The sequence below is a fragment of the Clupea harengus genome, chromosome 15 (genome assembly GCF_900700415.2).
Source record: "Clupea harengus chromosome 15, Ch_v2.0.2, whole genome shotgun sequence".
NCBI classification, from domain to species: Eukaryota; Metazoa; Chordata; class Actinopteri; order Clupeiformes; family Clupeidae; genus Clupea; species Clupea harengus.
This window is the reverse complement of record NC_045166.1, coordinates 19,279,910-19,294,909: the sequence shown is the minus strand read 5'-3', so window position 1 is coordinate 19,294,909 and position 15,000 is coordinate 19,279,910. Positions and strand designations below refer to the sequence as shown.

At 45.0% G+C, this 15,000-nt stretch overlaps 1 protein-coding gene across 1 annotated transcript in view; it reads right to left on the bottom strand.

The window, feature by feature from the left end:
• Nucleotides 1-13,027, bottom strand: part of sgk1 (serum/glucocorticoid regulated kinase 1) — a 44,701-nt gene extending 31,674 nt beyond the window's left edge. Inside the window, exons 1-3 of the mRNA XM_031581521.2 lie at nt 12,604-13,027; nt 11,656-11,779; nt 5,389-5,604 (exon numbers count right to left, since the gene is read on the bottom strand). Of these exons, the coding sequence (XP_031437381.1) occupies nt 5,389-5,604; nt 11,656-11,760 (321 nt within the window). The 5' untranslated portion in view covers nt 11,761-11,779; nt 12,604-13,027. The remainder of the gene's footprint in view (nt 1-5,388; nt 5,605-11,655; nt 11,780-12,603) is intronic.
• Between the last annotated feature and the right edge of the window lie 1,973 nt (nt 13,028-15,000).

The window sequence follows — 15,000 nt, the reverse complement described above, 5'->3', positions numbered from 1 at the left end:
ATCAAAGCTGTAGAAATCCACTTTGTTGCTATCAAAGATGCCCTGAGAATTCTAAATACAGTTCTGCAGCACAGTGATAACAATGAATCTAATATGAGAACCATGGAGGAGCTGTCTGCTGTTCAGTATTCTGGCATGGCATTGTCTCAGCCAGAGAGATTAACTATACCCCTCACACACACACACACACACACACACACACACACACACACACACACACACACACACACACACACACACACACACACACACACACACACACACACACACACACACACACACACACACACACACAGAGAATGAGGTAATTGGGAAACAAATGGCCAGCATTGGCTATAGCATCCATGAAACATCAATGCCATTCCAGGAACATTCACTATTAGAAACCCAATCTACTAAAAGAACACGCTGAGGTTAATGCAGTTGGTCCTCGATCAGACACTCACAACAGCACAGCAGCACAGGCAAAACACTTAATGACTCATCCAGACTCTACAGAGAGGGTCTGACTATGCCATTACACAAATACACACACATATTTACATTCTCTTACACACACACACACACACACACACACACACACACACACACACACACACACACACACACACACTCTATCTCTATCTCTCTCTCTCTCTCTTACACACACACACACACACACACACACGCACACACAAATGTACACTCTCTCACACACACATTTACTCTCTATCTCTCTGTCTATCTCTCTCTCTCTCTCTCTTATACACACACACACATGTATTCTCTCTCTCTCTCTTACTCACTCACACACACACAGATTTACTCTCTCTCTCTCTCTCTCTCTCTCTTACACACATACATTTACTCTCTCTCTCTCTCTCTCTCTCTCTCTCTCTCTCTCTCTCTCTCTCTCTCTTACACACATACATTTACTCTCTCTCTCTCTCTCTCTCTCTCTCTCTCTCTCTCTCTCTCTCTCTCTCTCTCTTACACACACACACACACACACACACACACACACACACACACACACACACACACACACACACACCCCTCCGGGCCTCGTCAGGGCCAGTATGGGCTGGTCTCTGGGCCCTGCTAATGGACGTTCACTAATAGGTGTGAATGTGTCTGTTTGCCTGTGCTTAAGACTGGAGGGCTGGAGACTGAGGAACAAATGAGGTCCACCTCCACTCTCCTGAGGGTCAAGCGGCCAATCATGACCCAGCATGCCTGCTCGTGTTCTCCTCTAAGGACCGGAGGTAGGTTGTGCAACATTATGCAACATAGCAACTGCCCTCACACACAGCTACACTAGCCACTATCCCACGCACACACACACACACACACACACACACAGACACACACACACACACACAGACACACACACAAACACACACATACACATACACAGCATTTACTCTCTCTCTCACGCACACTCTTTCACACATATACCCACATACACACACACACACACACACACACACACACGCATAAACACGCATAAACATTCATGCACAATAGTCACCATCACACACACACACACACACACACACACACACACACACACACACACACACACACACACACACAAATGCATTTTCAATCAGCAGCAAGGAGATGACAAATGAGGACATTAACTGGCACTGAGTCATGGCCATGCACAAACACTAATGGTTAACTGTGGTTGTGCTAACTGGCTTTAAAGTTTCAGGGTGGGTGTGTGTTTGTGTGTGTGTGTGTGTGTGTGTGTGTGTGGGTGTGTGTGTCTGTGCAGTGGCGGATCTAGGTATGGACCACATAGGCAGCTGCCCAAGACGGCTTCTTGCCAGGGACAGCACGTTGCGCCGGAATGGTGATTGATTGGAATGGTGATTGGCTTTCTATCGCTTATTTGCACACCACATCACATCACATCACATCACATCACATCACATCACGCCACATCACGCCACATCACGCCACATCATGCCATGTCACGCCACATCACGACATGTCAATGATATCATGTCAGCGTGTGTGTTTGTGTTAGAGTATGTTTCAGTCCCTTCAATTTTCCACGATTCCACGATCACCAAATTCAACAAAAAAATCTGCAATTTACCTTATTGCAGAGAATAAGCCTGAATAAGGCGTGTGTGTGTGTGTGTGCGTGTGTGTGTGTGTGTGTGTGTATGTGTGTGTGTGTGTGTGTGCTATTTGTGCTGTTCCACCAGCATGAGTCAAACTCCAACCAGCCATCTCCGTTAGTAAGTGCCCGGCTTTTCTAGGTATTAAACTGCCAGTCATTCTATCAAACCACTTCAGGCTAGGCTGCACTGGGCACTACTAAACAACTGGAAACTACAAACACAAAGGCACCGACATGGGAGTGAAATAGAGACAGACATGGAAATACACACACACACACGTTAAACAAATATACACACATTACATATTTGAGGAACTTATAATATAAACTGGTTAAATATGTAGGACAAACTTCCTAGTATTGATACTCATTATATGTTGTTTTGGGTGACATACACACACACACACACACGCATAACTCCATTTCCATAAAGGCAAGGACGGAGTAGGTCTAACATGATGTATCTCTTCTTGACTATCTATGTGAATCAGCATAAATGAAAGACCAAACTGGCATTTTAATTTGGATCATTAGACGTGATGGAGATGGCTACAGATGACAGCTAACATGATGACCGCCATTATTGCAGAAGTGTGTTAGCAGTGGCAGTTGAATATGGGTCCTGATGACACACATAGACTTGCACACACACATACAAACACACACACACACACACACACACACACACAGCAGCAGCAATGGAATATGTGTCCTGATGCCCGCCACACTTAACAATGGGCAGCCCACTTTCAGGAAGTCATTTTTTAGAATGGGTCTGCCAGCTCAGCTGAATGCTGTATAAATGCTCTCTGACTTTCATATGCACACACTCTCTCTTCCACACTCACACACACACACACACACACACACACAGGCGTGCAAGCACACACGCACATATGCACCATGGGTGGCTAAACCATTTAGACAGAAGAAGCAGAGCCTAATAAAAAATTCAAAAGGACATTCAAGCAAAAATACACCTCTATTCTGATGACACTGTCATTTATACACATGCTCCCTCCACACAGGCAGCACAAGAGCTTCAGACTGCATTACAGTCATTAGTGGGATTGCAAAGCACTGCTCCAACTCTGACACGCCTATCCTGATCCCGTGTAGTGCACTTGACAAAATGTTTGCAATGCCCCCTGTCATTCCTTTGAGGAGATTTTTTTCCTCCCTCTTTTTTCCTTTTGAAATGAATGGTGGAACGTTCGCCCATTGTGACCTCACTCGCTCTGCCATCTGTACACTAGGTAGAGTCATCATCATCATTGTTTATTCAGGGAAAATTGACTGAGCACAGGGCTCTTTTGCAGCAATAACCTGATTGAGGCTACATAGTACAGAAGAACAATAGATAAACAAACCATAACAAAACAAAACAGACAAAATAAATAAAAAAACACATTAAACAACTCAGAAATTAAGTATAAAAAAAATAATAAAAGAAATAACATAAAGTAAAAAAAAAAATCAGAGAATCATTTAAAACAACAGCATTGAGGCACATCCTTAGTCGATTGATGGTAGCTGGCATAGCTGGCTCGCGCTCTATAATCTTTCATTTCAAACACGCCACTACATTTACATACAGTATCTGGCTGGATATCAGAGATTTTGCCGAACCTTAAATCATCTTACATACTGTATCTGGCTGGATATCAGAGATTTTGCCAAACCTTAAATCATCTTACATACGGTATCTGGCTGTTATCAGCGATTTTCCCGAACCTGAAATCACTTTACATATCTGGCTATTATCAGAGATTCTGGTATCTCTGACATACAATGGTAATGGGACAGACTGTTTATATTCTTGGGCAAGGAGGAGACTGAGCCATCGAAACCATCGACATGAGAAGACCTGGACTGGTTACGCCTGTGACATATGAGTCCCAACAAGTTCACTGGGGTAGGAAAAGCCTTCCACTGAACAATACAAAGTCAATGGGACTGCGTGATTTTGCTCAATCACTGCATACCTGCTATTTCCTTACAACATATGGATTTAGTCCATATTTCCACTTATGTTTTGCTAATGTTTACAGTTGACATGATGGCACCTAAAATTCCAACCCACTTCAAGCATAATCATCTGCTGTATTTTTTTTAATAAATGAAGAAACCACCAACACAGTGGATTATTTACAGCCTACATTCCAGCTGATGTTCTGCTTCTGTAAATTCAAAGTGACAAGGCACGTTAATGTCTACGACAACAAACCACTTGCTATCAGAGCTAGTAGCCTTGGAACAGCAACACACACACACACACACACACACACACACACACACACACACACACACACACACACACACACACACACACACACACACACAGATGGACACCCATAAAGACACCCAGTAGAGTCGAACACAGCTCCAGCTGGAGAGTCCTAGTGAACCTGCTCCTTCCTCCACACATAGCAGTGACTCACTGATTGTTAGTCCAGCACAGCTTCGCCAACATACAACAACTAAGAGCGGCCTGCTATCACGAAACACACACACACACACACACACACACACACACACACACACACACACACATACACAGAACTAAACGGTGAAACCCTCATACAGACGTGCATACAAACACACTACTTTGAACATCTATTATCTTTTCATCACAAAAAACACTTCTGTTCCAATCACCTAACCTCTTGGCTATGGCAACAACAAAACAGTCCCTGAAGGGCACAGCTAAATGTTCAGTCAGTGAGTCAGTTATACACACCACACACACCTACACACACACACACACACACACACACACACACACACACACACACACACACACACACACACACACACACACACACACACACACACACACACAAACCACGCACCACAATCCAAAGATCCTCAGGGAATGCCATAGAAAAACCCACATGTGAGAGAGACAAACACATAGCAGAAAACAACCCTGACGAAGTAGAACCAGAGGACACCAGCGTAAAGATGTAAAAGAGAGGGAGAAATAGAGTATAGATAGAGATAGTGTGGTATAGAGAGAGACATAAAGAGTGATAGACTGATAGATAGAAAATGGAATGGAAAGAGAGAGTGATAGATACTGATAGTGAGAGAGATAGTTTGACTGAGAGAGTGAAAAAGAGATTGATAAAGTAAAAGAGAGATGTTTTAGAGATATAAAGTGATAGAAAGAAAACGAGTGACAAGGAGAAAGAGAGAATGAGAGAAAGAGAGACTCATATTGTGATAGAGGGAGATAGAACAAGTGACAGCCAGAATGATCCAGCCCTCCTCACCTTGCAGCCCTTGCTCTTCTCCCTGGGACAGGGGGGCGTGAGGGGCTCCTCAGGCAGGTAGAATCCCCCAGGGGGGTAATGGCAGCAGCCGTAGGGGGAGGGGAAGTGGGTGTACCACAGTTCCTGCCCCATCTGGCACTTGGGGCAGGGGTAGAGGAAGCCCAGGCTCGGGTTCTTCTCAGCCGTCACCTTGGAGTTCCTGATCCATCGGCGCACCTGAGACAGACCAGAGGACACAGTTACAGCGTGTCCTAATTGGGACTGATGTGAGAGGGCGACAACGACACGAGTAAAACGCTCCAATTGAGGTTGTCCCAACTGGCAGCGAGTGTCAAAAAGAGATGCATCATGACAATTTTGACCCAAGAGTTTGCGTCCTGTCTCTATTGTTTGACTTTGACTACTTCTGACCTGCTGCCTTTCTAGCGGATGAATTTTCAAAAGTTTCAAAACATTCCTTTGTATGTGGATGATATGGTTGGTTTGTATGTGGACAGTGACAATCCGTTGCGCTGCAGTCGTTTGCATTTAGGGCCGAGCATTACAGCTGCTGAGGGTCTGTCAAAAGCACACACACATACACACACATACACACACATGCACACACGTACACACACATACACACATATACAAAAGCAAACACACATACACACACATAAACACACACACACAGACCCACACAAATACACACACTTACACAGACCCACACATATCCACACACGCAATACTGAATTTTTTCCACAGCTTTGATCATTTGATTTTCAAAGCACTGTCTGTGGCATTGCTTTCATTGTTTGTTTGTGTGTGTGGGTGTTAGGGTGCTGCTGACGCACTTTGAAGAGGACATCCACACACACACACACACACACACACACACACACACACACACACACACACACACACACACACACACACACACACACACACACACACACACACACTTTCTCTCTCTCTCTCTCTCTCTCTCTCTCTCTCTCTCTCTCTCTCTCTCTCACACAAACACACACACACACTGCTCCCAGTCTGATTTAGAGGGAAATTCAAAGGTTTTAGCAGAACGTGCCTCTCCCCTCCCTCTCCCTGTTTTCTAAACCCCTATCTTTCTATCTTTCATCTCACGCGTGTGTGTGTGTGTGTGTGTGTGTGTGTGTGTGTGTGTGTGTGTGTGGATAAATATATGACTGTGAACATGGTTGTGTGGTATGCATGTGTGTGTGTCCATCTTGTTGGAACAGAATAGAATAAAAGGCAGATGAGTGTACAAACACACAACGTACACACGCACATATCCTCAGATAGGAAAGGAATAATTCAGTGTTTCTGGGAAGTGTTGAGTTATTCAGATGGTAAAATCCGGAACCTTCCAAACAGTGTGTGTGTGTGTGTGTGTGTGTGTGTGTGTGTGTGTGTGTGTGTGTGTGTGTCTTTACAGGCTATACTCATTGCAGCTGTAGCATCCTGGGTTTATTTGAAAATCACGCAGCATGACAGCAGACTGACACATGGATTACTCCCTATGAGTCGTGCTACTCTGACCATAACAACCCAGCCACCCAGCAAAACACACTCCTCATGACTATACCAACACGCCTCCCATTCCTCTAAGTCAGTTGAAAACACCAGCTGGTCTGTGTGTGTGTGTGTGAGAGAGAGAGAGAGAGAGAAAAAGAGAGAGAATTTCTCACCCTGAAATCCTTTCCAAGCCACACACACACAGACACACACACCAGACCGAAGTAATATTATTCACAGCACGATCCAAATAACTCATTTTCAAGTTTTTCATTTCCAAAGAAAAGCGGCAGAAGTTCTCCTGTGATTTGTACTAAATTTCCATCAGCACGTTGAAACACTGGTTCTACTACAGTTCTAAAACACTGCCATTATGTAAACACCGCCAGAACAGCAAAGCCTTTCCACTTCAAACGCGAAACGGTCAGCTTATGACTATGAAGGCTTGGCACAGCAAAGCCACCTCAAGAAAACATATGTGGACCTCAGATATTCACTGTATGAGTCCACCTGTTTCCTACCGCCAATACTTTTGCTAGATGAACTACCACCTTATGAGGCGCTATGGACCTTTTGTTTCAACCAAAGTCATGTAAAATTTACACTGGGTGGGTAGAATGTCAAATGATGTCGAATTCAGAATTCTAATTTTGAATAGTGATGTAGAATCCAGAACAGAAGCTACTGTTACTGGCAAATCTAGAATCAGGAGGTCAGAGGCAGTTCTCACATTGGCCATCCAGCACCCTAAGAAGCAGTAAGGGCCAATTGTGTCCAGAAGTGCTGACGTTCAAAGCTGGATCTATGAGGAGGCGATTAAGAGCCGCAGACCTGATGAGGGAGACTCAAGGGAGGTATTGAGCGAGAGAGTAGAGAGGAGAGGAGAGGAGAGGCAGACGTCTGGAAGGAGGCCTGGGTAAAGGAGTGGGGTTGGGATGAGGGGTTCAGTGATTCCAGCCTCAGCTTCAGTCAGGGCTGCCTTTGATCTTAGTTCTGAGTGAAGGGGGGAGGTGTGTGTGTGTGTGTGTGTGTGTGTGTGTGTGTGTGTGTGTGTGTGTGTGTGTGTGTGTGTGTGTGTGTGTGTGTGTGTGTGTGTGTGTGTGTGTTCTGGGGGGGTTTCTGTGGTGGTGGTACAGAAGCCAAGTACTCCCTCGCTTAATACCCTCACAGGCATCAGACTCATAGGACCACACACACATAGAGCTCTGTCACTCTCTCTCTCTCTCTCTCACACACACACACACACACACACACACACACACACACACACACACACACACACACACACACACACACACACACACACACACACACATGCGAGTGCAAGCAAGAAGACAAGGGCAGGATGTGGGGAGGATGCCAACACATGGATTCGATGCAGATGCATTGTGTTATTTACTAATTATGGCTGACACACACACAACACACAGAAAGAAAGAAAGAAAGAAAGGAAGGAAGGAAGTAAAAAAGAAAGACAGAGAGATGAAAAGAAAAAAAGAAAGAAAGTAAGGTATTATACACTCAGGTCTGTCAGTCTAAACATACTACTTTGACACAAATGCATGCCAACATCTCAGTATGTTTTATCAAAGGGTAAATTGCACCAAAGCTCTCTGTTTTTCCCTCTCCCCCCTCTCTCTCTTTCTCTCTCTCCCTCTCCCTCTCCTTCTTCCTCTCCCTCTCCCCCCCTCTCTCTCTCGCTCTCCTCTGCCCCTTCTTCTTTGTGTATCTCTGCTGCAGATCTGATTTAGTTTTCTGTCATTTTTTGAGAGGATGATGAAAAATGGATCATCCAGCTCGGAACAATAATTCGGACACCTCCACATGCCTGTCTTTGTTTTTCCCAACTGAGCTTGTGTGGAGAGATTTGCCCTCACAAGACTCAAACACGGGTGCTCAAGCACAGACACAAACACACACACACACAAAAGTGGTGGGAGAGGTTGGGAGAGTGTGTGTGTGAGAGAGATGGAGTGAGAGAGATAATCTGAGAGTGTGTGTGTGAGAGAGATGGAGAGAGAGTGAATTTTAAGAGTGTGTGTGTGAGAGACATGGAGAGAGAGAGAGAGAGAATTTGAGAGTGTGTGTGTGAGAGAGGTGGAGAGAGAGAGAGTGTGTGTGTGAAAGAGAGATGGAGAGGTTGAGAGAGAGAGTGTGTGAGAGAGAGATGGAGAGGTTGAAGTGCACACAGGACATAAAGCAATAAAGGTGAGAGGCAGAGCAGATTAAACAGAATATCAGATGCAGCTCTGAAGCAAAGCACAAAGAGCAGGAGAAAGGAGAAAACACCAGGCAGACAGACAGACAGCAGTGCAGACAGACAGAGACAGACAGACACACACACAGCAGCGCAGATAGACAGTGAGACAAAACAGATACACAGCAGTGCAGACAGACAGAGACAGACAGACACACACACAGCAGTGCAGACAGACAGAGAAACAAACAGACAGGCAGACAGCAGTACAGACAGACAGAGAGACAGACAGACAGGCAGACAGCCAGTCACGCACTAACACACAGCAGTGCAGACAGACAGATGGATATATAGGGACACAGCAACAGAATACACAGAAAGACAGACAGAAAAACAAATAAGGCAACAGACAGACAGACAGTCAGGCAGACAGACAGACAAAGAGAGGGACACAGAGCATCGTGGGCATACAGCAACAAAACAGACAGACAAACAGGTAGACAGACAGACAGACAAACAGACAGACAGAGACACATGTAAATATGTCCTTACAAATATGCATAGACTGATGCAATGATTGACAAAATCTTTAGGGCAAACACATATGCGTGCACACACACACATAATCATGTACACACATAAAAACACAGACACACAATACACACACACACAGAGGTGGTCAGACAGGGTGATGTTTGGCCTGCAAAGCGTGAGAAAGCACTTGGCAATCCATAATCCCAGATTAGATGACCACTTGACAGAGAGAAAAAAATCCTAAACAGATTTTCACTCTCCAAGGGTTAGTGGATTAATGCATGAACACACACACACACACACACACACACACACAAGCAAGCAGCAAAAATGATGTGTCACGTGCGTGGGGGTGGTGCTGTTTATACAGTGTGTGTGTTCCTTACTGGGTGCTCGTGTAGATTTTCACGGTCTCACTGTTTACCATACAGATAACTGATGACAGAGGCACTGTGGTTCCACTCAAACAAGGGACATCGTTATCTTAAGGACTAATGGTGTTGTAAATGACTAAAAACACTGGCTGTGTTGAATGCCTGTTTTAATGACTGATTCAGTTAGTCATACTCCTATCATTGGCTGTGCCGTCCCTGTCTTTTAAAATACTGTCTCAGGATTTCATTATGCACACACACACACACACACACACACACACACACAGACAGCAATAATGCTGATGCCTCCTCATGGCAACTCAATATCACACTCTGCCTGATAAGACAACATTTCATCAAATTATATTCACACAGCACTCTCTCTCTCTCTCTCTCTCTCTCTCTCTCTCTCCCTCTCTTTCTCTTTCTCTCTCTCCACTTATTCTCTACTCATCACTTTCTCATTTCATCTCTCACCCTTTCCTCTTCTTCACCTTCTTCCTCTCACTCCACCAGACCCATTCTCTCCTTTCACTTCACTGTTATCCATCTCTTTTCTCCCTCGCTCTCTGCTCTTTCATCTCTCACCCTCTCCTCCTCTCACTCCAACAGTCTCCCTCCTTTTGCTCTCTTTCTCGGTTTCCTCTTTCTTTCTCTCTCTCTTTCTTTCTCTCTCTCTCTCACTGTCTCTTTCTCTCTCTCTCTCTCTCTCTCTTTCATCAGGACTCATAGACATTGCTTAGGCAGAATGAAATTTGCTCGTCAGCAGCCTTGTCTCATAAAATGAAGGGATGTGCTGGCAATCAGCAGCATTTACACACACACTCACACACAAATACAAATACACACACACACACACACACACACACACACACACACACACACACACACACACACACACACACACACACACCAGTGTGTCCCCCACATGCACCATGCACAGCTTATTCATTCCATTCCTCTTATCATATATCCATCCACCCATCCAGCCATCCATCCATCCATCTATCTATCTATCTATCTTTTTTCACAGTGATTATAAATACACAGCATGTGCAGAATGCTTTATTGTATTTGGATGTGTGCCCTGCATTGCTGTTCTGCATTAGTAAACAGACTTATAAACAAACAAAGCAGCATCCAGTAAGCAGTGCCAAACCATCCCAGAGCTCTCCATATGACATGCGACACATCTCTGTCTTTCTCCCTCTCTCTACCTCTTTCTAGCTATTTATCTATCTATCTCTCTGTCTTTCTCGCTCTCTCTACCTCTTTCTAGCTATTTATCTATCTATCTCTCTGTCTTTATCCCTCTCTCTACCTCTCTATTTATCCCTCTCTTATCCTTCTGTTGGTCTCTTTTCCCACTTTTTCTCTGCTTTTTTTCTCTTTCTTTTAGTCAAAAGACATGGTGTTCTCTTCTTCTCTTTTTTAACCCTTTAGCGCCCACTTTTCCTCTCACACACACACACACACACACACACACACACACACACATCCACACACACACACACACACACACACACACACACACACAGTCACACGCACACACACACACACACATATATATATATATAAATAGTATATATATACACACACCCAAACAAAACCCACACATACAGACAATCAAATACACACACACACACACACCTTTCTCTTGACGAACTGGAAGGCCGAGCACTTCTTGAAGGAGAAGACCTGTTTGTCGGTGCTCTGCTCCAGCCTCATGGCCTCAGCCACTCCTGAGTGCTCCATCGAGCCCAGCGTGCCTGTGCTGTTGCACACACACACACACACACAAATACACACACACACAAATACACACACACACACACATGTATACACACACACACACACACACACAAACAAACATAAACACATACGTACATACACACACACACTCACAAACACACATATACACATACGTACATACACACACACACACACACACACACACACACACACACAGGTGCACACATACAGATTTCACACACACACACACACACACACACACACACACACACACACACACACACACACACACACACACACACACACAAACACACATATACACATACGTACATACACACACACACACACAAACACAGACATACACATACAAACACCACATAGAGAGAAAGAGAGAGAGAGAGAGAGAGAGAAAGTGTGAGTGTGTGGGTGTGTGGGTGTGTGGGTGTCAGTGACATCAGGTCCAAAGATAAAATAATTAAAAAACATCAAGAATCTCATTACAGAATCACTTCTATATACAGCACATTTGTGTACGTTTGTGTTTGTGTTTTCCTTTGTGTTAGTCATTATTGGCAAAGGCAGTGCCAGATAAATCTAAGAACTATAACACAATCTTAATAAAGCAGTGAGTCAGAGTAAGTAAGTGTGTGTGTGTGTGTGTGTGTGTGTCTCTGTGTGTGGTACCTGCTGCAGCAGTAGCAACAGATTGTGGCAGAGACAGACCCTGAATCATGGCAAAAAGTGTGTATGTGTGTGTGTGTGTGTGTGTGTGTGTGAGTGGTGTGTGTGTGCGTGAGTTAGCGAGTGTGTGTCTGAGTATGAATGTAAACATAACTTCATTCATACCTGTTCACCTGTCTCTGAGCAGTATAGTCCTGTGAGCACCGTAGCCCTGGGGAATGCTGGTCCTACAGATCTCGCTTGTCACCCTGGCGATGGTGCTGGTCACCCTGGCGATGGTGCTGGTTCTGGTGGAGTCACCGGAGTCCGCCTCCCCGAGTCAGTGGTTCCGATACGATGATGCTGGTGCGGATGATGTCACTGGTTTCCGTGGGGATCCTGTCGGTCCCGATGCTGAGGATGGACTGTAATCATGGTCACCTCCACGCAGGAGCCCAATAACACACCACACACACTTTATTAAGGTGGAAGAGAGTGTGTGCGCGTGTATATGTGTGTGGGTGTGAGTGAGCCAGAGAGATGGAGATGCTGAGCATACACTGCAGTCAGAGAGCGGAATCGTCCTTCTCACTCCTCTCTCCTCTCCTCTCTCCCTCACTCTCTCTCTTTCTCTACCTCTGTTGTGCAAACCCTCCAATGCGCAGCCTGCTTCTCTCCCTCCCTCTCTCTCTCCCTTTCTTACATCATACGTCTCCACCCCTCCCCCTTGCTCTTTCTCTCTTCGCTCCTCTGCAGTTGACTCTCTCTCTCTCTCTCCCTCTTTCTTTCTCCCTCTCTCTCTCGCTCTTCCTTTTTGTCACTCTCTCACTCTGCCCGCTGGGATTGTGTGAATGGGAGAGACACACGCACACACACACAGAGGATGAGAATGAACGAGGGATGATGGATGAAAGGGGTGGGTTCAGTTTGACCGTGTCTGTCAGCCAAGCTATCACTCTGCCTGCACACACACGTGCACACACACAGGCACACACACACGCACAAACACACACACACACACACACACTCTCTCTCTCTTACACAAACACACACACACACGCACATACACAAATACACACACACACACAAACACACAAACACACACACACACAAATGACATGTCATTCATAGAATAAACTAACTAAGGTCATTCACAAATACAAAGATCATAGGAATTATTGATCATAGTCTATATACAAATAAAATAAATAGAGAGACAATGAAAGAGGGAAAGCAAAAGAGAGAGGGAGACAGAGGGGGATAAAAGAGATGGATCCAAGAGAGAGCGAGAGGGAGAGAGAGAGAGAGAGAGAGAGAGAGAGAGAGAGATGAAAGTGGTCCTTTTAATGATAACCTTGCCCTGAGCCACAGGGCTGTATAACAGTATGACAGTAAAACAGACAACAAACACTTGACCCATTCACGCTTTTATCACCGAACTGCCATCTCACTGGCTACTGAAATCATAAGTCACCTCAGATACCAACATACTCACTTCTCATTCATCACCTGTCCTCCCGCCCCCATTAGGTGCTATCCAATCAGAGGTCTGTATTTGACACTGGGCCAATGAGAGCGGAGGAAGGTGGAGGAAGGTGGGTGGCAACAGATGTGTGACCTCAGAAAGAATCATCTTACCAAAAGCATCTATCCTGAGATCTCGAGCAGCATCAATATCTGACATGGGAATAAAGTACGGCACGTTTCACTGCAATACATAAACACACAGCCCGTGTCTTAAGTGGCATTGGTCTCTGGGAACAACTAACGTAAACAAACACGCAAACATTAACAGTGGCAGTGATGGCAGTACAGTTTTGCAGAGAACCCATGTGATCATTTATGTCCCCTGAACTTATTTCAGTGCTGTATGATTAGCTTACATCATTAAATTGGATAAGGTGAACACCGGTTTGTGTAATTCAAATATAAAGCGGTTTAGAAAATTTGATAACCCTTTTTTTAGTGCAGACATGTGGATGGATGGATAAATATGTACACGCAAATGTGTATGATAAAAATAACTTTTTAAGCTAAATACAGCTGAATGGCTCCTGCATGGAGGTGATGACAGTTACAGCCTATCCTCAGAATCAGGACCGACCACATTTCCGATCTGAACTGAATCCACACCACACACACAGAGGATCTTTATCTCAAGTACAAAGGATCTTCACCCCCCCGCCCCCAACCTCACCCCACCCTACCCCATCCCACCCCACTCCCGACCCCTGGACCTCACTGATTTTCAGACCTTCATGGTCATTAGAGACATCCAGGTTACACGTAACAGCCTGATCGGGCCCATAGGAACTATATCTGAAATTGGCTCCCATATGGATATGGGTCAGATATGGACCCAGATGGCCCCAGCAAACATGCAAAAGAGCTACTGACTAAATCTAATTTAACCGAGTATCATAGAGGCTACAGAACTGACACCAGCAATGGATACAGACCAGATTTGGGCCAGATTTGTTGCAGTTCCACACACATGCATGAAGTGCAGGCATGGAGAGGCAGTCTGCTGGTCTTTGTAGGACCACTTTAACAACTCTAGGACTGACACTCGTGCGGATACAA